Here is a 24,505-nt window from a genome sequence, read left to right on the forward strand (position 1 = left end):
TATATATATATACACACGATCTCGGCTACGCTCGAGAGCTCCGCTAAAACTTTCAATGGCGATTTCGGTCGCAATTAATTCTACCGCTGGAAGAGAAGATCTCGCATCGTTGACCCTCGCTCCAGCGTCTGCATCAACGTTGACGTTAGCACAACCTGTCGATGCTCGCGTCGTCGTCTTCCTCTGTCGCTATCATTCCTTTGCTCGACGTCGACGTTCGCACATGCTCTGCTCGACGTCGTCGTCTTCCACGCCTCTGTCGCTTGCAGCTATCGTTTGCGTCTGATTCTTCTGTTTCGACGCTGCTCCTACTTTTGCGCCCAACAGCTCCTCTGTCTTTCAGCAACCTCGCAGCAGTTTAACGCCGACAGTCTCTGATGGCGTTTCCTTCTTTGGTTGAGCCAGACAAAGTCTCCTTTGTCAGCGTGGTGGGTAACCCTCAGGAGGAGTCCGCAGTGGTATTCCCCTCAAGTTATAAAGAATGTCGTGATGGTACAGATGATTGTCCTTTTATTAAAAAAGGAAGTAAGAAATGAGGAAAAGAAACAATATTTTTCTCTGAATCAGAAATTTCTATCCTGATGGAAAAATTCAAGTTTGCTCTTATTGGCAAATTTCAATGGAGGATGCCCTTTTATAGATGTTATCAAAAAGAGTGTTGATGATCTTGAGCTAGTGACAAGTGGAAAGTGAGACTCATGGGTGGGAGACATGTGTTGATCCAACTAACAGCGACTGAAGACTACACCAGAATTTTCTCCAAGAAATATCTTAATATCGAAGGCAAATTAATGAAGTTACTCAAGTGGTCTCCTAATTTGGACCCAAAGCACGAAACTCCCACTATACCGATATGGTTTAGTTTACCTTTAGTTACCGATATGGTTTAGTTTACCTGGTTTCAAGCTGCATTTTTTTCATCATCAGGTTCTCTACTCTATTGGGGTCATCCTTGGGGATCTTTTGAAACTAGATCTGCCTACTTTTAACCTAACCAGACTCTCGGTGGACAGAATACTTGTAGATAAGGATATTACTTTACCTGATGTTACTGAAGTCTGGTTGGGCAAAACCCATAATGGTTATTGGCAACAAATTGTCATGGAACACAAACCCCCATATATAAGATGTTTGGTCATATCATTGTTAAATGTTATAAGCTTCATCCTATTTTGAAATCTAAGGTTCAAGTGAATAAGGAGCGGTCTAACCCCACTGCTGTGGACATTTTAGTTCCACCTGAGGATGATACTACCAGACAGGAGGTGTCTGCTGCCCCTGAGGACCCCCCCATGACATTGCTGTTATTATTACTGCGAGTGATACGATGTTGGCACCTACGAACTCCATAGAAAACAATACTGATGGACCATTACCTATAAATGATAGTGTTCAGACTGATAATCAGGAGAGCCTCGCAGCTCCACTTTTTCAAGAAGTATCCGGTATAGAGGCAATTCATGATTCACATATTCTAGAACCTATTGTGGGTACTACTGTTGGTATTCCTTCTGCTTCAGATCTACCCCATCAGGCTAATTTTTCGGAGAAGGAATGACAGATTTACACTTCCAGGAGGAAGAAGAATGCAGATCTACTATAGCTCAGGAGTCTTATGGATGGTACTTTGGTTACTACGGGTAATGGTCAGCATCTTACCAATCTGCTAGTTGGATCCCTACCGAGAACTAGAGCCAGAGGCAAGACTAGATTGAGATGACCCACACTTTTTCAGCGTCCGGGTGGTTTTTGGGTTTTTTAATTTCTATATGTACTCATCTTTTACATTTTTTCGTGTGTGTTGTACTGTGTGGGTTGGGTGTTTATGCCCACTCATACAAACCTATCTATATCTTTTTCTTTAATATATCAGTCCTTGGGTTTATATATATATAGATAGATAAATATCTATCTTATAAATTGTTTGGATTGATTCTCCTCCTAACTCGCGCGCTCCTTCAATTTCTCCTTCTAATCTGAAATCACTAATTGTTAATTCTGATTTCAATAAAACTTGTCATTAATATTATTAAACACACCCACCCAATATAACACATATTCATGTAATAATATAAATAAATTAGTTAATTAAAAACCCAATCATAACTTATAAAACTCTGACCTGTTCTAACTCACGTGAGCTCAACAGCAGGGAGCTTTCCCTTTAATCTTTGTGCGATCCATAACCACACGTAAGGATCGTTGGCTCTCCTTCCCCTTTTGGCAGAGCCGAAGATCTCCTTCCTCCTCTTATTCAGCTTCTTTTCTTCTGCACTGCACCAACGTAAGAAGTTGTGGTTTTCTCCTCGATCGTGGCTCGGTCCAAGTAAGCCTTCGATGCCACCACCTCCCTCTCCTTCCTTTGCCTTCAGTCTTGACACAATACCGAAATTTCTTCTCCTTCCTCTTCTCCTTCACAAGGCCCGACACTGCATAGTTGTCGCGCTTCTTCATGCGACTTTTTCCTTCTTTCGTTAGGGTACCGTAGCTTCTTCTCTCTTGCTATCTCTCGCTTGCTTGTTCGTCAAATAGGGTAACTGTGAAAAAATGTTTGTTATGATTCCCTGAGGTTTGCAACTTTTTTAACCGCCCGCACCTTTTTATTTATTTATTTATTATTTTTTTTCCTATTATTATATGAGGTCAAAGCTTCCCTAACTTCTGGGGACAGACACGGGAGCGCCCCTATTTTTGTTTTTGCTACAAATGCTATAATCCAGCGACCAATCCGTTAATTGGACTGGATGTGGAACCCTCTCAGCAACCTGGGTTTATTTGGAACATCCGGCCTTCCTTACGTGGATTTGGCACTTGCTTTCAACAGTGGGTCCAATCCTAGTTACTCACGACTTATATATTTGATTCACATGTATAGGTTTTCAACTTTTTTGTGTGTTTTGTTTAGGACAGCCGCCGACATTCATTATTGTCCCTACGATGGTTGTATCTAAGGAATTGGGTGGTGCTCCAGTCATTTCTCTTCCGAGGTGGTGATTATCTTCTCGATCACCTTTCGCATCTTCCTTACGATGCAACTGGCCATCCTACATCGCTGCAACCGCCCCAAACGACACTCGTTTGCTATTTTTCACTGTAATCTTCCCATTTCAGCCCTTCTTGCTCATTGCCACCGTCTCAGACAACCGCTCCTTGTTGTCCTACAATCCCTGCATCGCCCCTTCTCTGTTGTCGCCTAGGATGCTGTCCCATGGAAGTTCCAGCCTTTCTCACTGTTCATCGCTACTCCTCTTGTCATCCCACTCCCTGCCCTCACTGTCCCAGCCCTCTGCTTTGTTGCCAACGCAATTCCAGCCCCTCCTGCTGCTATCCTAACCATCCCCAACCTATTTTAGTCACCTATCTCCGATCCCCGATTAGCTAGCCGACCTCCCCCACCTATGGATCGAGCCCCCGAGTGTTAGTTGTAATTTCTTATTCAAGTGTGTTTGATTGTAACTGTCTATTTTTTTCTTTTATAATATATATTTTTTTAATGTTGTGGTTTGGGTAAACTCCGATATCAATGTCATTGAGTAATTATTGTATATTTGAAAATTAGTCTTTTGTCACATCTCAACCATCAGTTGAATCCTTCCTTGGGATTTAAAAATGTTGCCGGTTAACCTTGTGCCAGGATGTATTGAAAACTTAATATTTGCAAAATTGGTCATTATTTGTTTTGTTAGCATTGGGACCCTTGGATATTATTGGTCCTCAATCTCACTCTTCAGATATCTTTCACTTTTTGCTGCACTCAAGGAAATTTTGGTATATTTTTCTTCAACTGCTGCAAGTCGACTTAGCATCTATTCTTTTAATACGCATGCATGTTTATCGTAGCGCGGCACATCCAATGTAAACAAGTTGGGCAGTTTGTTGATTCTGGAAAATTCTCGTAATTTTGGATTTACCTGTCTTGTTATTATTATTATTATTTTTTTTTTGCTGTTCTTTGAATTGCCAGGGAATTTCTTGCTTTCTTTGAGACCTCAAATCACTGATTGCACTGAAAATAGTGAAGAAAACATTTCTTTGCTCTGGTCTGAAGAAATTAGAGGAGGAAGAGCATTGCGTATCTCTGGAATATTTGATAAGCTAAATTATAGATTCAGAAAGGCTTTAGGTGCTAGATCTTCAAAATCTTTCTTTAGTACATTATCTTGTCCTATTACCATGGAAGACCGGCACATTTCTGATCTGCATTTTCTAATACGTACCATTGGAAGAGATGTGCCATTAATGCAGCCTCAAAATCTTGGAGATCAAAATCAGGCTCGTTCTTCACCAGCTGCTATGCATGTGCAAAATGAAATTTTCATATATCCCACAGTTCAAGTCTATAATTTCTTGCAGTCTGAGATATCTGTCCTTTTATCCGATGATTATCCAGGTGAAACCCTTAATCTGGATCAACATTTATGTTTTATTTATTTATCATTTGTTTATTTACTTATTTTGCAGATATGTCTATGTTGGAGAATTTTGCCAATTTTGGTAGGCAGGCTACCATACCATGTCAGTCGAGTGCATATTTCTATGCAAATCCAGCTAATATATATTTCAGAATCACCTTAAATGCATTTAGCTCTACCTGCAGGCCCGTTAATAGTGGTGCCTGGGTTAAGAAGTTGGAAAAAAGGCGGAATGATGTCCACTTTATCGACATAGATTTAGATTTTGCTGGTGGTGCATATTTTGCAGTCTTACGATTGTCATGTTCAGATACGGGACTGTTGGAGGTAGTTTGAAGACAAAACAACGATATATAGGACAACAATATTTTATTTGCTATCTTTTTATTATATATCTTTTCAATGTTTCTCTTTAAAGGTTCTCCTATGCTTTGTTTTGTAGTATGAAATTCGCTACTTCTGATTCAAGATTTTTAATTTCCTTTTCAACTCTTTTCTTTTTGCAGGCAACTATTTTTACAACATACACACTTCAAAATAGTTCCGAGCTTACTTTGTTTTGCTCTACTTCGAGCCAGAAACTTAGTCCAAGGTAAAGTTGATCAAGTTTTTGCATGCAGATAGTTCTTTTGATTCTCAAATGGCATATGTAAACCCTTGCAGGGTGCAAAGTGAAACTGAAATGCACTCGTCTGACATTCCTCCTGAATCGGGCTGTCTTTTACCCCCTAAGTCTATGAAATCATGGTTTTTGAAGTAAGTATTTTGCAGATGAATTTGTCAGACTCGGCAGAATTTTGATAATTCAGTGATTGTTTTCTTTAATTGTCCGAAGGCTTGTAGTATTCATCACGATTCTATTGCTATCGCAAATCTAATTGCATTTTTCATGCTGTAAATAGGTCGAACAAGATTTATATTAAATGGTTGGAAGAGAGAACAACTACAAAATTGAAATTGCTTGATCTAGATATTTTGACTGGCTTGACAGAGCTTTCACTGGAAGTTGTCGATAGTGTTGGTAGTAAAGTTGCTAAGTTGGGGGTTTCACTCCAGCCTTGTGTCCATAAAGTTTCTGTCCCGGCTCAACTGGTTTCCTTTGTATCAAGATTTATAATAGCAAATGAATCAAAGGAGTCTATTGTGGTTCGACAATGCTATATACAGGTCCCTGTTCTTATATACATCATTTTAAGCAATTTTCTATACAACATACATAATACTTAAATGGTTATGTTTCAACTGTTCATTCTGATTAGGATGAATCCACTGGAGATACAATTGTGGAAACTAGGCAGAGAGTTTCACTGCATTTAAGGAACAATGCAAGCAAAAGAAGGGAAAGTAGTCTTTTTGATTCTGTGTTTTCGAGACACGCTGATAGGAATGAGAATAACCAAATCTTTGTCCAATTCTGCATAAAAGATGTTGGATGTTCTAGTCATAGCTGGTCAGGACCTATTTGCATTGCTTCATTTGGTCGATTTTTCTTGAAGTTCAAGGGGCGTTCTGTGAATTATTGTAGATCAGCAAATCTAATTGATTGTCAAGAAAACAAGCTAACACAGTATGCTGTGGCCCATATTGTAGAAGAATGTTCTAGTTTAATCTTGTACTTCTATATGCCACCAGATATACCACTACCATACCGGATCGATAATCTTTTGCAAGGGGCATCTATAAAGTATTATCAAAAGGTCCCATTTTCTCATTTCATATAAAGTTAGACAAGGAAAGAGATATAAACACTAATGTGAGAGATTTCATGAAATCTATTGTTTCTTGTTGAACCTTTACAGGATTTAGCTGAATCAGAGATCTTACCATCTGGAGCCTCTGCAGAATATGCTTGGGATGATTTGAGTTTACCCCATAAGCTAATTGTTGAAATTCTTGGTATGTATGATTTCAATCTCTGTGTTGCTTATTAATCTGATTTATGCCTCAGTTTATGATATTTTTTTGCTTTTGACATTGCATACCTTTAGGTCATAATATTTTCATGCTTATGTTACAACCATCAAATATTTACATAGCTGCACAATTTAAGGTTTTTTTTGGCTGCAATTCTTTCATTCATTTACAACTTCAAGAACTAGTTGCATTTATCTCATTCAAAGAACAAAGATTGCAGTCCATGTAGAAGTTCAAGCAATGAAGTCCTAGCCAAGTTTATTGAAATCTTGTATGATTTCCCAGAGCCGAATTTGTAGATTGATGAAAAGAGCAATTTTTTTCTTTTTGATAATGTTTTTAGTTTACAAAATGAAAACGTGGTATTATTTTTGTATGAGCTAATTCTATGTGATTTTAACTAATATTTCAGTTCTTCAAATGCTATATTACTAATCTCTACATATTGGCTTTAGTAGGGTAGCTCGAGTATAGCAAGAGAAAACTTGAGTTGACTGTATTAGTGACTATACGACTGCAATTAGTACTTACTTAATCCAAAGATTTGGATTTATTAAATCCTCTTTATTGTTTGGATGTCAAATTTGTTAATCCAAGCGAAACTTTAAAATTGGGTTGATGCAGGTTTGAGGGATTTACGTTGTTTTATGAAGATTGCAGTTAAATTGGCCATCACTAAAGATGGATTGATTGGCGCCATTAAGGATTTGTTTTCTGTCATTTGTGTCTGATTAGTTTTAGATATTTAACATTGTACCGAGTAAACTATTAGAATTAGTTTCATATGTTACCATTATTGATTTATTTATGCAGATTTTAATTTAATGCGTGAAATCAACATCGACAAGGTTTGTAAATGGAAGTCATTCTTTAAGACGAGGCAACATAAAAGGATGCTACTGCGTTTGCCACTGAATGAACAATCAGAAAATGATAAGGGAACTAATAAGGAGCCATATGGAATAGATATCTTCAAATTGGGCTTTGAAGTTTATGCAGATGGTTCAACCCGGGTTTTACGTTTTTGTGAGTCCACTAAAGGAGTGGAACAAACTGTTGCTCCGCCTTCTGCAAATTTTCAACTCAGGCTTTCATCCTTCGCAGTACACTTTCTTAAAAATAATAAACAGGTTTTCTCTATAATATTTTGAATGGTCTCAATTGCTTAAACTTTTTTATATGTGTATCCGAAGCAATGGCATTTACCTTAGTTGTTTATTCATATTTTTATATTCTTATACTTGTTTATTTTTTTTATTTTTTTTTAATTCTAATATAGAGGATGACGTTAGTAACAACTAATTTTTAGACCTAAGGATACATGCTTGTTTCTGACTCTTGATGTTTTTTTTTTTTTTTTGTGCGTGTGTTCTGATACTCCAAAGTACAAATCATTTGTTGGATCTGTTTTTACAATTCGTTTGTGGTAGAGGTTCTTGTTCAAGTTGTTTAGTCTAAGATTTAGCTGAATTCAGCCCATAAAATGAGCAGTCAATTTGTTTGTTGGGTTTGGGTTAACATGACCAGATCCTTTCCAACTTGGATATTCCCTTGGGTGTGCTATGATCGTAAGATTTTGTGGCTGAACCTTGCCTGTAAGTTGTGGTGGTCGATCAGTGATGTGGTTTACCACTTTTGAAGCTAGGGTCTGAACATCCGGTTTGTAGTGACCTGCATCTTCGATTTCATCTTGGACCAAATAGTAATTTTGTATTTTCTTTCTTCTTGGTGTAGATACTTAGATTTTGCTACTTAAATAATGCACTCTTCTTCAGTTTGTTAGTGCCTAGCTTCACCATTCCGTCCAATGGGACGTCATGATGTTCGAAGACACATTTCAAAGTTCAGAGTCACTCTGTAATCACGTTCGCCTCTATGGGTCGTCAAAGTATAGTAAATCCATCTTTACTTCAAAATTATAACTTATCGAATATTTCAGGTCACATCTTCGAGGTAAAGGCTTTTCAACCCTAGAATCGACATGATAGAATAGCTTTACTCTATCCCTTCAATCTAGCAAGTCACTGTTGTTGTTGTGAGTGGCACATCCGGATTTCCTCATCTAGAAAGTGGGCTTTGTTGTAGCTGGTTGATTTTGCATTGCTTATCCGTCTTAGAAGTCTTCTGGACACCTCTTAGTGAATTTCTCATATATAGCATCGTGTATTTTCCTATCAATTGTCTTTATCTCCTCGGCGGCATGACTAGATTTTGGGTGAGGTTAGGAGGAAGGAGGTGTGAAATGGTGATGTAGGGTGAGAAAGAAAAATTTTGAATGGAGATAAGGTTGGGTAATGGTAGATGCTAGAAACTCTAGGATAGGACTAGGATTAAGATAACTTTGATACCAAATGATACAAGTTAACCCAAACCCTAACATGAAAACAAATAATATTATCAAAAGGCAAATAAATAGTTACGACCAACACACTTGAAAGGGAAAATGCAATAAAATGACACTCGGAAATTGGAAATAGCAACAGACACGACACAAATAATTAAACTAGGGTGGGATCTTAGGGTGGTGGTGGTGATCGGCGGGGGTTTAAAAAGGTTGCGGAAAGGTAGAGGAGCGGCAGGACGGTGGGGAAATAATGGCACAACAATGGTCGCTTGCTGTCCTGGGCGGCAACACACAAGAAAGAGCGGAAAAAGCAAGACGTGGTGGCACCTTGTTATTTGGGTGGCAGCAGCAAGGTAGAGGGCTTTTGGGACAATTCTGAGGGCTGAAAGCTGGTAGGAATGGTTGAGACAGCAGGGTTCGGCAATAGCAAGTCATGGGGATGGCTAGGGGTGTCGGAACGTGTAAGGAGAGCAACTCCCCGTTGTCCAGGATGGTGGCAGGAAGCCAAAACATGGATGGCAGCGGTTGGAAGATGGGAAAACTGCAGGGAAATAGTAGCAGACGACTATCTGTGGATGGCTGTAACATTTGAGGACGACCGGAAGCAATGCGGGGGGATGCAAAGAAGATCATCACCTCTGGAAAGAGATACAGAAGGAGCACCACCCAATCCCTTAGATACAACCCTTGAAGGGAGAAGAACGGACGTTGATAGCTATCCTAAACAAAATTTACGAAAAACCGATTTCCAAACTCTAAAACAGCACATATATAGGAAATGACTAAAAAGGAATGAAGGATAATAGGAAATAAAGCATATAAAAGGAAAACAGGGGATTATTTTGGCTCGTCTCCCACGATAGATATTCCTGTGATATTGTAGCAGCTACAGTACCACGATATTTTTTTTGCAGTAAGTTTCTGCATCAGGGTTGTAGATAAAAGGTTGGTCGAAGTTTAGGTTTTTTGTGGCAGGTGTCCGGGCAAATTTTTAGTGAGGTAGAAAGGTTGAATTTTGAAAATTAGTTTAGGACTAAGACTCGTTGTTGGAATGATTTGGGAATGGTGATTTTTCCTAGAATTTTGAATTTGGGGCATGAAAGATAAATCCCTAAAAATTTTGGGTTTGTCAGGCTCTCATTCCAGACGATACCGTTTTAGCACACCACTCTCAAAAAGAATATCATACAACACTCTATATTTAAAAGCTAGAGATTATAATCTCCAAAATACTCGAACAAAATTAGAAAATTGTTGATATATAAATAATTCCCTAATATCAAATAACCAAACTAGAAATAGAGAAATAGGAGGAAAATCAGAAAAATAAAATAAAATTGGAAGGAAACTTGTGGAAAATAGGAATAACATCAAAACGAAAAGCTTTCTCGGTCACATTCTCTCATGATGATCCATAAACAGCGAATTGTGGCATCATGGCAAGTGTCGTGCTCCGCGTCAGGGACATTGAAGAGGAAGTACACTTAGAGATACTACTAAGATTGAAAAATCAAAGAAGCGCCTCTAAGATATGCATGAAGACTTAGAAAAATGATATAGGGCCTCAAACAATTCCTGCATGCTGGTTTGCAAGATTCATTAAATAGATTGAAAAGTATGAGTAGGTGCCAAGCTTACCACTCTCTATATCAATTGCCCATCTAATGGAAAAAAAAGTCTATTCTAATTTTGTATGTAGATCTTATATTGGCATGTGACTTCAAGGAAGCGCTGACCAATTTAAAAGGGTTTTGGCAAGAGAATTTGGGATAAAAAACTTAAAAACTTAGATAATTTTGATTTATTTTTTTTTTTTTGTATGTAAGTGACAATCAAAATAGTTATCCTTATTTCCCAAAGAAAGTATAATCTTAATCTTCAAGAGACACAAATGCTTTAAAGTAAATAAAGAAAATTAGGACCACAGCTATCATAAAGGTTGATGTTGTTGCTTTGTAGGTAACCTCACTCACTGTCTCCGTCCATCCTAATATTGGGTTTTCAACTAGCGTTGTAACGCAATATATGAACAATCCTATTAAAGTTTGCATGTGAGCTATTAAATACTATTAGAAGTTTATTGGTGTTTATTTCTTTATTTTCCAAATATTTTCTAGTTTATATATTTCTTTGTTTATGTATCTCCTAGTTTATAATTTTTCTTTTATTTCTAGGTAGTTATTTGGAATTAATTTAATCCTAGAGATTTGGGTGTGTCTTTCCTATTTCACAACTCTTGTATCATGTACTTTTACCACTTTTGATATCAATAAAATTATCCTTTTGAATTCCTACATGGTATCAGAGTCAAAAGATCTTACCCTAGCCGTCAGAATTCTTCTCTAGCCATCGGAATTGTCACCTACAGGCCTATAGCTGCTGGTCCTCCCCTTCTCCAGCCATCGGACGCCCTTCCTGCACCTAGACTCCCCATCAAATCATCCCAAGGCCAGTAGTTGGTTGCCTGCCTGCAGCCGGCACCTTTTCCTACAGTCGGAAGTCCCCCCTTTAGGTCTTCCCAAGCTAGGGTTCTTAACAAGAACAATAGGATCTCCTTTTTTTGCCTCCTGGAATCCCTTTCTTGTAACTTGACCAACATCTTGCCAAACTAGATCTCTCTTTTTTTTTTTTGCTGGAATTTTTTCTCTGCGGTCCTAGTTTGTTGATATGCTTGCATGGAATCCTCTCCTTCCATGTCTTGGCATCCCAACTTCTCTTTTGGCTCCATCGGGGCCATGGTTGATTCCTCCACCACAGAGGTTCCGTCTAACACGGTTCTTGAATCCACCGATGGATTGGCACCTATCTCAATCCCTCCGCAAACCGGAGGACCTAAAAACTACATGAATTTTCTGATTACCACCCATAAACCCAACGACTCCAATTTTCTCTAATGGTCTCAAGCTCTATCGTTATTCGTCAGAGGTCGAGTTAAATTCGGCCATCTTAAGGATATGATTCGTGAACCTCCAAATATTCACCCACCATTGCAGCGTTGGAAGTGGAGAACTCCGTGGTCATATAAAGGATCATTAATTCCATGGAGACCTTGATTGGTCGTTCGTACCTGTTTCTTTCATCTGCAAGTGCCTTCTGGATTGTTGTTTGTGACACCTACTCAAACATCGGTAATTTGGGACAACTTTATGAGGTTTCTAAGAAGATTCGTGAGACGATACAGGAATCGAAAATGATGACCCAGTACTATAACAACTTGGTTGCATTAGGGATGGAATGTGATATCTACTATGACTGTAGTAGAGACTCTTGCAGATATTTCACCCTTACAAAAAAATTTTGGACAAGGATTGTGTGTTCCAGTTCCTGACGGGCCTGAACAAGGATCACGATGAAGTCCGCGGCCGTATACTTGGACGTGATCCTCTTCCTTCAACCCAGAAAGCATTCTCTGAGATTCATCATGAAGAGAGTGTTGGAAACTTGTCATGCTTAGCAACTCCACTCCTTCAACCGAACCTTAAGCCTTGGTATCCAACTGTACCCCACACTCTGCCACCTCATCGCGGGCCACTCACTCCACATGTGATTTTTGTGACAAACACTATCATACTCGTGACAAATGTTGAAAGCTCCATAAGAAACAGACAAATAGGACTTCTGCCAAATTTTCCACTCTTAAAGGTCTCGTTACGACCTCGGAGTCCACAGTAGTTCAACAGGCCCCTACTCGAACCATCCCGAATCAGTGGAGTCCATCAAGAGTCAAATGGAACATTTGATTAAACTGCTCGGGTCTTGTCAGCTCTCCTCCGGCTCATCAACCTCCGTGTTCGCCAAGGTAGCATCTCTATGGTACTCGTTGATTTTGCTTCTTCTAGCACATGGATTATTGTTCATTTCTTCTCGTTGTATTCTCCTTGCTCCCGGGGAGATACAATTAAAATTTTCAACAGCTGTTGTATTTCCATTATGAATAAATGTTTGATTGTACTTGCAGTCAAGCTAACTTTGGAATTCGCGTTATGCATTCCTTTACTGAAGTGCAACCTCTTGTTGGCCAGTAAATTAACATGTGATCTTGATTGTGCTGTTTAATTTTTCCCTTATATGTGTCTTTTGGGATTGTCGTTCGGGGAGGATAATTGGAACGGCTAAGCGGGTAGCCATGCTCTATTTTTTTCAATAAAATGACATAGATGACACCAACACTCAGTCTCGTAGTTGTAGTTTTTCTTTTTCTATTGCTTGTCATACTATACATTTACATCTTCATCTGGGTCTTCCCTAGTTTTCATTGTTTAAAATATTTATACATCTTAATGTTTACTGATAAAAATTCATCTTCTTAAATGTGAGATTTGTTAATTAGCTAAACATCAATGTATGTTATATCCATCTTACACTCCTTCCTCTCTTTTTTCACATATTGATATGGATTTATGGGGACTCTCTCGAATTGCAAGCTACACCAATAATAAGTGATTTCTTACTCTCATTGATGATCACACTCGGATGTCTTTTGTTTATAGTTTACAAGATATATCTGAAGTTGCAGATATTTTTAAAAATTTCCACTCGATTTTAACTCGATTCTGAATAAATATTCAAGTTCTTCGGACGGACAATGGTTGTGAATACTTCAACTCTATATTTGGAGAATTCTTTGTGAGTCCAACCAAAGGTGTCCTCGCCACATATTTTGAAATTAAATATTTGGGGTCTCTCAAGTATTTCTTAGGCATGGAAGTAACCTGGTCTTCTTGGCGCATTTGCCTTTCTCAATGCAAATATGGGATGAACCTATTGACCGAGACCAACCTTCTCATTTGCAAACTGTTTGTTGTCTCAATGGACCCAAATGAGAAATTATTGGATGTTCCCAATGTTGTTTTAGTGAACAAAACCTACTACCAACGCTTCATGGTTAAGCTCATCTATCTCACCCATACTTATCTGGACATTTGTCACATCATGGGTATTGTCAGTCATGTTATGCATGACCCCTACGAGCGCCATCTCACTGCGGTTCATCGGACCTTTCACTACATAAAAGTAACATTAGCCTCAGGTTTGTTTTTTACTCGCCACAACTCCCTTTCTGTTGTGATTTATACGGATGTTGATTGGGTCGGGTCCGTCCTTGATAGATGTTCAACCTCAAGTTATTGCTCCTTCGTTTAGGGGAATTTTGTCACTTAGAAACGTAAAAAACTGTCTGTGGTTGTTGAAATAGTGTTGAAGCCGAGTTTCGCTCTATTGCTTTGAGGGTTTATGAAGCCCTCTTGTTTCGCATTATGCACACTGAGTTATGTATGTCAATTACCGCTCATTTATAGTTGTTTTGTGATAATATAGCTGCCCTAAGCATTACTCATAATCCGATCCAACATGATCATACCAAGCATGTAGAGATTGATCGTCACTTTATCAAGGAGAAATTTGATTCCGAGGAGATCTATGTTCCATTTGTTTGTTCCATTTATTGGACAACTGATTGATATTCTCACAAAGAATCACACTCATTGCTTAACAACTTCAAATCCAAGTTAAATATAATTAGCATTTATGCTTCAACTTGAGGGGGAGTGCTAGAAGTTATTAGTGTTTATTTATTTCCTTTTAAGGATATTTCCTAGTTTATGTATTTCCTTGTTTGTGTATTTTCTAGTTTATAACTTTTCTTTTATCTTGATAGTTATTAGGAATTAATTTAACCCTGGAGATTTGAGTGTTATGTCTTTTCTATTTTATAACTCTTATTTCTTGTATTTATATCTCTTTTGAAATCAATAAAATTGTTTTGTTGAATTCCTACAAATGCCTTCTATGACGCTAGCAAAAAGTTGATATATAACAAATCATCCAATGAGAATATATATTTTTGAAAAAGCCCAAGAGCAAATATATTAATACGGAAAAGATAATACAGAAAGGTTGTATGAGAGGAGAGGGCCTAAAAGAAATCTCAACTCATACAATACAACACACATAAAACCCAAATAAAGCAAAGATACATAAAGGCAAAAAACCAAAAAGTCACAAAAGTGCTAAGGACGTCTCACTTTAGTCCTCCTGCCTCAAGTTCTCGGAAGTGAGCCGGTTAACAAATTTGTAAGGTGAGTATCATTGCCCGTAGTAACCAAAGTATCATCCATCAGATTCCTGAGCTCGAGTAGATCTCCATTCTTCTTCTTCCTCCTGGATGTGTGGATCTGACATTCCTCATCTGATGATTAACTCATCTGATAGTAGATTGTAAAGGTGGTCGAACAGGTGTAGGTCGTTGCACATCATGTTCCCCATGAGCATGAGTAACATTAAAATTTTTCTGAACATGATGAGGCGGTGGTGAAGCAGTAGAAGTATTTCTACCTGTATTATCGGCGATAGGTTCTATGGCAGACGGAGCCTGAAGAATCTCCTTCTCCCCCACGATAGGAGGTTCCAAAGACTGGGGAGCTACAACTGGGGACTGAATGGTTGTCATATTGCCTACGGGGATATTGACGTCTTTCGGGGTGTCCTTCTGATGATCAATAGTATCAAAAATTTGGTGTTGATCGGGATGAGATGGAATCACACTCTCTAGCGGAGCACTTTGCTTTTTTGGTCTGAGGTGGGGGTGTAAATGGTGACATCGAGAACTGGAGTGGTCGAACATACGACAGCTCGAACAATATGACGAAAAATGCTCAATCTCTACCTTCTACCAATATCCATGGTGTTGTGTGCCCAATCAGATTTCCTCAGAAGCGGGTGAAGTGATGTCTCTTTCAACAAGTACTCTGGCTTCAGATGGACGGGAAAGATTAAAAGTAGGAATGTCCGTCTTGAGTGGCTTTCCATAAACTGAGGCAATAGATTACAATACTTTTTGAGAAAAATAATGAAATTTCAAACTAGGGAGGTAAATCTAAACCGTGATGATTTGTGGTTCCGTCTGTGGGTCAAAATCTACAGACCATTTCATAATCTTCATTGCTCTATTATCAATCCAGATTATTCTTCTCGCAAATAAGCGCATGTAATCTTCTTCATTTTTAATTTGAATAAGAACGTGTCTCCCATCTAATAGTCCAATTTTCCACTCTCCAACAAGGTGCATAAGTTCAAATTCTTTGCGAATAAACTCCATTTTGGGATGACCATATAGAAATTTCTCAACCAAATTCAGATGACAGGAGGAAGCAAGTTGAAGACCATCGTCTTCTGTAAAAATGATGACAGACTTTCCATTTTTCCTACCAGGCTGCTTGATGTCCTCCGCCCACTCAAATGAAGGAGGAAAAGATTGTGATTTAGGTGTACCTGAGGCGTGAACACCCGTAAGGGCAGCAACATACGATCTGTCTGAACTCATCCCAAAAGAGTGAGGTGAGGTTGTGGGACAGCAAAGTGGCAGTAGAGGGAGAGCAAATGCCGAAAGGGAAGTCGAGCAGTGGGCGATTCGTTCAAGCCAGAGGAAAGCTCGTGCCCTGCGAGCGAGGACAGGAGCCACAGAAGAAGCCGGCGCTTCTCGAGATGACGAAGAACGAGTCGCAAGCCAGACGGATGCATTTTTTTTTCTTGGCTCAACTATAGAATTCCACTTGATCAACTGGGAGTATAAGATCAAGGAATGGAAGTTTCCATTTCTCTAGGGCGTATGCGAGAACGGGAGAATCGCTACTAAGCTCGTCGGATGGCCTTACAAAAAGAAGAAAGGGATCTCGTTATAACTTCAAGGGCTTTCATTGACTTCATGGGCAAACCAATGTCGGTCATTCAATACACCGACCTCATGATAGTGAACCGAGTGCTACGCTCTGTCGCGTTTAACCCAATGACTCCTATACTGTGGGTTGCTTCTAATGAGGCAAAGGAGAAATTTCAGTTTGAAAAAGATGTGTGACTCTCAAGGAAGGAGCCAAGAAAGAAGAAAGAAGACATTTCATCATCAAGGAGGGAAGAGGCGAAGGAAGAGGAGAAGGGCGATTGAGGAGGCGGAATAGCCCCATGTTCAGAACTTATTCATTTTTTTCTCTGAAACCACAGTAGTTATTCAAAATAAAGTCTCCGGTGAACTGATTTTGATCGAGAAAAAACTTTCTTTGATGAATTTAGGGCCTTCAAGGGATCGCCGCTAGGAGCAGTTCATGCCAAGCATCCTCAGATCTGATTTTGAGTCCTCCAAGTGTCTGTCAGCTCAAAAAGCTTCCTGACTGCCTTACTCGAGCTTCATTTCACTTACTAGAAGTAGGGAGGCCAGTTGGCCCCCTCCGCGGTTGCCAGCTGTACTGGCCGAATAGCTGGAGGTAGAAAGACTTGAAGAGAGTTCAACTGCAAAAGAACATAAACCGACTGAAGGGGTAGAAGAGCTTCAGAGGAAGGGCAAGGTCCTGGTCCCGGCCCAGTCCCAGATTCTAATACTTCTCTCCCTTCACCTCCCTAGAAGAAGTAGTAGAGAGGCAATGATTACTAGTGTCCGTTGCAGGAGAAACGAAAAAAGGTCTTTCTCAACCTGGGCTCTAGTTTAATACTAATAAATGTTCCGAGTGACTGGTTTACCCAAGCCCCAGGGATGATCAAGACCCAGAATGAGTTTTAATAATATCATCAACAAGCTAGGTATGATGAACATAAATAGTCATAGATTTGTGTCCAGTTTGTTTTCATCCATTTAGCAATCTTGGAATAACTTTTTATATACAGCAATCTAACAAATTGTGGAAAACAACTTTTAATTCATTTCAATCCAACTAGGTTTTTTTCTTTTTTTTTTTTTTTTGTCTAGTTCATATTGAGTTCTAGAATTAAAAGCTTCTTTTACTTGTTTGTCTACAAATTTACGTAAATTCTCTTATCCATTTTTTTCACATGTAACAAGGAAACATATAATTTTCAGTTTGAGCGGGGGAGTGTTTAAATAGTCATAGATTTGTGGCCAGTATCTTTTAATCCATTTAGCAATCTAGGAACAAATTTTTATATACAGCAATCTAACAATTTACGTGAAACATTTTTTGATTTATTTCAATCCAATTAGTTTCTATTTTCTTGTGTAGTCATTTTTGAATTCTAGAAATAGAAACTTGGTTCTAGATTTGCTTTTTTTTCCCTTTTATACTTGTTTGTCTACCGATTTACATACATTCTCATCATTTTCTTACACATAACAAGGAAATAACATTTAATCATAAGATTTTTTTTTCCTCCTCTCTTCTTGCTCTAATTTTCAAGAGTCAGGGTTTCAAGTAAAACCTTGTTCTAGGGCATATGATTTAGCTCAAGCAAAACCATGCAAATTATGTTGGTTGACGCAAATTGTTAGGCACTAGAACATTATATTAATCTTGGAAAAAAACATTTCATCATGTTGTTTTCTTAATTTGTTTTTAATGCTTAACAATTATTTTGTCGTTTTTCTTGGTCTTATCAGAGGGAAGATGCTGGCTCAAATGATCTTCTAAATTATGCAACCATTATTGTGGCTAGGTTTGGAAATGTTACTGTCGATTCACTGACTATCAATCATTGCAAATATAATTATTTGAAAGTTCAGGTATTTCACCATTAAATGATATCTCTGGTGGTATAATAAGACTGTAATACATTAATATTTGCCCCCCCCCCCCCCCCCCACACACACACAAGTCACTCTCTGTGCGCCTCCCCCACAAACCAAAAGCCCTTCATGGCGACTCTCCCATCTCCTGCGTTTGTGCTGGGTTATTTGCATGCACGTAAACTTTTATTTAAATTGTTTTTAAACCTGTGCAGTCATTTTCTATGGATGAGAAATGGTATGGAGGCTATCTCCTTCTTTTGTGCAGGTTTATGTGCATGCACATAAACTTTGATTCAAATTACTTCTTAATCATTGCAGTCATTTTCTGTGGATGAGAAATGGCATGGAGCCCCGTTTGCATCAATGGTGCGCAGAAGCCAACTACATGATTCTGGGATGAATATGAACATTCTTCAGATAACATTCAATCTACAGTTGACCAACTCCAAAGTTAAGCAAGTTAAATTTTTTTCTATCATTATTCAGGTAAAAATTTATTTCATATTGCTTTTATAGAACTTTATTCCTTGCATGAAGAAATGATGTATTCATATTATTGTTGATGAATCTAAATATTCGTCAAATAGTATGGATAAACTTGTTAGCTTTGTATCGTTTGAATATAAGTTACATGGCTAAGTGATACATTCTACAGCCAATTGATGTGAAAATTGATGAGGAGACACTAATGAAGCTTGTTCCATTTTGGAGATCCTCAAATAGTAACTCTGAAGTGCCAAGTCGGCAGTTTTACTTTAAGCACTTTGAGATTCATCCAGTTAAGGTTGGTTCTACAGTCAACCCCTCTACTTATTTTCTGCATCTTCTTGCCACTGCTGTGTTGACCTCACTTTTGGGTGAGGGTTATAGGTCTTTCCTTTAATGACTAGGATTTAGCCTTACAACTTTCCTTATGACTATCTTAACATATCAGAAATGGTACTCACCTTCTCTTTAGATATTTCAACCAAATCTTTGTTCTCTTTAGACCATAGGAAAGTCTTGCACTATTCTACATCTTTTTGGACTTCAATACATTGTGTCATCATTCATAATCATCATGATCATCATAAACATTGCATTTTCATATCACAATGTTACAATCATTACACCCATGGGGCTCACCAAAATTATTTGAACCTATTGAATATTATAATTCTTCAAAATTCCCCTAAATTATCATTGAATCACAAAATCCACTTCAAACCATTTAATATTATGATTTAGACCATTTAAAATCAAAAAATTACAAAAATACCCAATTTTTCCAAAAGTTACCAAAATGTTCTTGGATCCCCAAAGTATCAAATTTTTCGAAATCTCCCCGAGTCACCGATAAGTCCTAAAAATCACACCAAATCATTCATTATGTCTTTCTGAGAATATTGACTGTAATATTGTCATACTTTCGGACAACTTTTTGGCACATCGATACCAAAATAACCAATACTTAAAAAAATGCTTTGGAGATTATAAAACCTTCCACATTGATCGAAAATGACCCTGGACACTGTAGTTTGACTCTATTTTCCTCAAATTAAAATGTCTAATTTCTAAATAATATATTACACTAAATTAAACTACACCCAGCCCTATAGCGACCGACATGTACTACCTTAGCTTTCTTTGTTTAATTTAGAGTAGGAACTAAATTTTAATTTGTGCTGTTGATGTTTATTCCTGTAGATAACAGCATCCTTTCTTCCTGGGAATCAATATCCTGGTTATAGCTCAGCTGAAGAAACGTTGAGGTCATTTTTGCATACTATTCTAAAGGTGTTTCCGAAGCATTTACCCATTCTTTTGTGATTTTTACAGTTTGGATATCAGGAAAAAAATTAAAAAAAAAATTTACTGTTTAAATTAATCCAAGGTACTTTCATTTTGCTTCAGGTGCCTTCGATTAAAAATGTTGTTTTGGAGCTAAATGGAGTTTTACTTACCCATGCTCTTGTAACTTCTCGTGAACTTCTCATTAAATGTGCACAACATTATTCGTGGTAGGCTTGCTGATTAATTTACCAAAAAATCACAAGATTTACTATATGAGCGTTCCATTAACTTAAATTAGCCACCTCAAAAATTATGTCTTTTCAGGTACCTGATAAGAGCAATATACATCACAAAAGGAAGCTCTTTACTTCCTCCAGCATTTGCTTCGATCTTTGATGACACCGCAGCTTCTTCTCTTGATGTATTTTTTGACCCTTCAGATGGTTCAATTAGTTTACCTGGACTTACCGTAGGTATAATCCACCATATCAATCTAGTTTGTTCCAAGCATGTTTTTTGCATAAATCATGTTGCATTCTTGCATACCTTAACAAGACACTGTGGGGAAAGAGCGTTGCTGAACTATTTCTGTTGATTTTATTTATTCTATATTATTAGGTTTAATCTTTCTTTTTTTTATTATAGAGGGTTGGTGGGACCTTCTGAACTGGATCATTTCTATCTTTCTTTACTATACTTTTACTTGTAAGATATGAGAGCAACTTTCCCTATTCCCCTGGCCTAAATTTGGCCCACATTTTACTGAATTTCTACGAGATGCAGCTATGATATGCTCAATTAAAGCTGGGGATGCCAGCTAGAATGTTTAATAAGTTTTTTTAAATTTATTGCCAAGGTTTTGGGTTCAATTCTCCTATACACGTGTCGGCCGTTTTAATTTTGATTTGAAAAATATAAGAAAATATGAAAATATTTTTGATATGAATATGATTTTTGAAAGTAACATTTTGATTTAAAAATAGGTGAGACCAAACGAGTCTCACATTTTGAATAGTTTTGGTGACTAAGCACGATACCACAAATAATACACTTATCCCGAAGAATAAACATATTATTTGTAGTAGGCTCAATCACCTAAACTAAAGAATTTGTGACATCCGTTTGTTCTGCGAAATATTTTATATGAGGCCAATAAGTTCCCCTACCTAATATAAAGATTAGATAGGGTTTATTTTACCTGGGTTCCAAGTTCCCTATAGAGGCAAACCCTTATAGTTAATTACATGTTAAATGACCGGGATCACTTCAGAAAACTCTCGATTAAGATCAGTGGTTCAAAATAAGAACAGTTATTTTAAGGAATCTAAAGGAGCAAATAGTAACGGATATCACGGATCTAGGAAGAACCCCGGTGATCTCCCACCTATCCTATTGTTTGACTTTATGTTTTTGAAGTGATGTTGTTTAATATTTAATCCTGCGATTTATTTAGAATTTAGGACTTATGTTCGCACGATATCTGATCGTGTAAATAGCCTAAAAAGATAGGAGGATTTACACCGTACCATACGACAACCTCGGAATCCTAAGTGTTATGACTTATAATTGCACAATAGGGTTGCACAAAAGTTGCACAAAAGCCTAAAGACCTCGGAATCCTAAGTGTTATGACTTATAATTGCACAATAGGGTTGCACAAAAGCCTAAAGATGATATGTGAGGGTTTACGCTGTGCTAGGCAAACCACCTCGAAATCCTATGGGCTGTTATTTAAACTAAGGAAAGTGTTTGGTGATATGAAAGTGTTTTGATGTTGCAGATCCATCTTAAAGTTGTTCCTCATCATGCTGCCCACGGTGTTCGCTCCAAGTTCTTCGTCGTAGCAACTCCATGTTTGATGTTAATTCCTATATAACCACTAGGTTTTCTTATACTAAAGTATAGTGTGTAACAAAACAATTAAGCATGCAATATAAAAGAAGAGAACAGTAGAATGTACAGTAAAGAGAAAGAACAGTATAGCATGCTAAAAGAATAGTATAACGTACTAGGAAAAGCAATATAATATGCTAGGAAATAAAAATGTTGCAATGTAAATCACACTTGTAAATTTGGAAAGTCTGTTGCTCCTTTAAGCTAGCTATTATTCACTATATAAATAAAAGAAACGTTGCTTGGAAACTTCGAGAAAATCGACAAATAAATTCACGACGAATGGTTCGAGAAAATCCCGGAGAAATGACCACGAATGTTTTGTCCAAAAATTTCAAGAAAAACATACGAAAAAGTCCGAAAAGAGGGGACCGCAAGCACTCGGGTCGGGGCTAAGCTCAAATATATATTTCTACTCGAGGGTCGTCGAAGGCTACTCGGTCACCCGGATGTATAAAGTCCGTCACTCCACTAGAAGGATATCTAACTGAACCTAACTTAGGAGGGTACTCCTTAGCCCAGGATCGGTGATCAACAAGTGGACAACCTGAATGTAACATATTTTAAAATTTAAGTTTTGGCATGCACATATGTTTCAAGCATACAAAAGAGAAGTAGTTTTTTAATTTTGTAATGAAAATATTTTTTATAAATATTGTATTTGTTCTTATCAATTTATTTTATCAATTTTGAAAAAATATAATTGTCCATAAGTCGATCACGTCATCGGGCCTACGACTACCAACAACATAAGAAGGTACGGGTCCCCCTCTAGTCTTATGTCGGTGAATGATACTTTCATCTTACAGTTAATCAGGTCCCAGAATTGAGTCTTGGTGTTGTAGGATGAGATATCATTCTGCTCTACCACCGGCGTGCCTTTGTCATCATCGCCCTACGCCTCAAAAAAAAACCGACCTACTTGCGACCTTGCTTGATGGTTTCACATATAACAAAAGGTTATACATTAGCACTTATGTATCAGACATAAATACAGAAAATCGAATCAAGAAACAAGGAAATAAAAGAATAAAAATGGGGATGGGAGAGAGGAGGAATTGATCCACCCAAAAGATCGAAGGAACATGGGTGAAGCAATCCTCAAAGTTATATCAAAAAGATATAAAAATAGAGCCCAAGATCCTTGAATCAATCCAAGAAGGATGTCATTTTCTCAAAATGATATCATTTTTTCAAATTTTATGTAATTGGATCAACCCAGGAAGGGTATCCTTTCCAAATAGCAATTTTATGAATTTCCAAACCCTTCATGAATTCAATTTATATCAAATTCATGATTTCCTAAAATAAAGCTATAAAAGCCTTTTATATTTCACAAATCAGGAAAAGAAAATTAAGGGCAGCAGCCTTCTAAACCTCCAGAGAGTTATGCCCATATCAAAATCTTTTAATTCCACCCCTTCGTTAAAATCTTACCACAATTATATAAATGTAACATTAATTTAGAAAATATAGAAATGTTCATGGTCGGGGCAAAATGGGTATGAATAATCTTCAACAGGCTCACGGATAAGGCCAGAAAAGAGAGTAGAGGGTCACGGGTAAGGCCAGAAAACGCACAACCAAGCTTCAACTAGCTCACGGGTAGGAGCCAGAACAAGCCAAACCAAACCCCATATAAGAAGCTCACGGCCCCAGATGGCAAGGAGGAACCCAACACAACACATACCCACGGGTAGGGGCAAAGAAGAAGGCCCTAAAGGCAGCATAGTCCTACGGGTAAGGGCCAAGAAAAAGAAGAAGATCCCAATGGCAGCATAAAGGAACCACCATAAGCACTACCATTGCATTGTATTTGACATACATAAGAGAGTGAATAGACAAGCTATTATACATCATTGAGATCGAACCCACTTTCATCATATAAAACATGCATCATATAAAGCATGAGAACACTCATATCAAACATTCCCACCTAGAGATAGATATTAAAATTCATGCATTTTTGGATGACAAACTTGATTATCAATAAAAATCTTAGGAGGAACATTGAAGAGGAGGCCCCAACCAAACCATGCCCAATAAAGGGGTCAAACCGAGCTCGAGGAATGGACCAATCAGTAATAGATTTCAGCCAACATAAATCACCAAAAAGGAGCACAAACCGAGCCCAAGAAAGGGGCAAACCGAGCCCAGCACAGGGGAAAAACCGAACCCCATAAAAGATAAATTCAGCCCAAGTCTACCACAAAAAGAAGTTCCCAACAAAGGGAGCCAAAACCGAAATCCATAAAGGCTCAACACAGAAATTTTCCAGCACATATTCAATCTCCAAAGGAGCCAAAAAAAAAAAGCGTGGCCTATAAAGGCTTAAAGCAAAGAAAACTTCCAACTTATATGCAGTTCCAAATGAGCCAAAAACCGTGGCCGACATAAGGGACAAAACAAAATATAATTTCAGCTGAACCGAGCCTAGCTTCAGGCCAAATCGAATCTAGCAAAAGGGATCAAAAACAGAGAAACATTCCAGGTATATTGAACTCATCAAATGGGTCAAAACAAAGTCATAAAAATCAGATTTCATAAAGCCTTAGACTTCAAAATTTCTTAAAATTTCTTGCCAAAATTTCTTGCACCCCAGCATATGTTTTAAGCAGGAATTGATAACGGAAAATAGATAAGTGTAATGAATCCCTAAAG

The 24,505-nt window shown here is 37.9% G+C and overlaps 1 protein-coding gene across 2 annotated transcripts in view; it reads left to right on the forward strand.

Annotated features, from left to right (window-relative positions):
- LOC110032732 overlaps positions 1-24,505 on the forward strand; it is a 103,987-nt gene that overhangs the window by 74,264 nt on the left and 5,218 nt on the right. Inside the window, exons 7-20 of one of the 2 annotated variants that reach the window (XM_020736463.1) lie at positions 3,965-4,390; positions 4,462-4,739; positions 4,919-5,004; positions 5,076-5,168; positions 5,315-5,579; positions 5,672-6,109; positions 6,212-6,308; positions 7,140-7,429; positions 18,050-18,172; positions 18,497-18,664; positions 18,834-18,962; positions 19,865-19,954; positions 20,072-20,178; positions 20,276-20,424. In XM_020736463.1, coding sequence (XP_020592122.1) covers positions 3,965-4,390; positions 4,462-4,739; positions 4,919-5,004; positions 5,076-5,168; positions 5,315-5,579; positions 5,672-6,109; positions 6,212-6,308; positions 7,140-7,429; positions 18,050-18,172; positions 18,497-18,664; positions 18,834-18,962; positions 19,865-19,954; positions 20,072-20,178; positions 20,276-20,424 — 2,739 coding nt within the window. Of the gene's footprint in view, positions 1-3,964; positions 4,391-4,461; positions 4,740-4,918; positions 5,005-5,075; positions 5,169-5,314; positions 5,580-5,671; positions 6,110-6,211; positions 6,309-7,139; positions 7,457-18,049; positions 18,173-18,496; positions 18,665-18,833; positions 18,963-19,864; positions 19,955-20,071; positions 20,179-20,275; positions 20,425-24,505 lie in introns of both variants that reach the window. The other variant, XM_020736462.1, reaches the window with a different exon arrangement.

The sequence above is a fragment of the Phalaenopsis equestris genome, unplaced genomic scaffold (assembly GCF_001263595.1).
Source record: "Phalaenopsis equestris unplaced genomic scaffold, ASM126359v1 Scaffold001013, whole genome shotgun sequence".
Taxonomy (NCBI): Eukaryota; Viridiplantae; Streptophyta; class Magnoliopsida; order Asparagales; family Orchidaceae; genus Phalaenopsis; species Phalaenopsis equestris.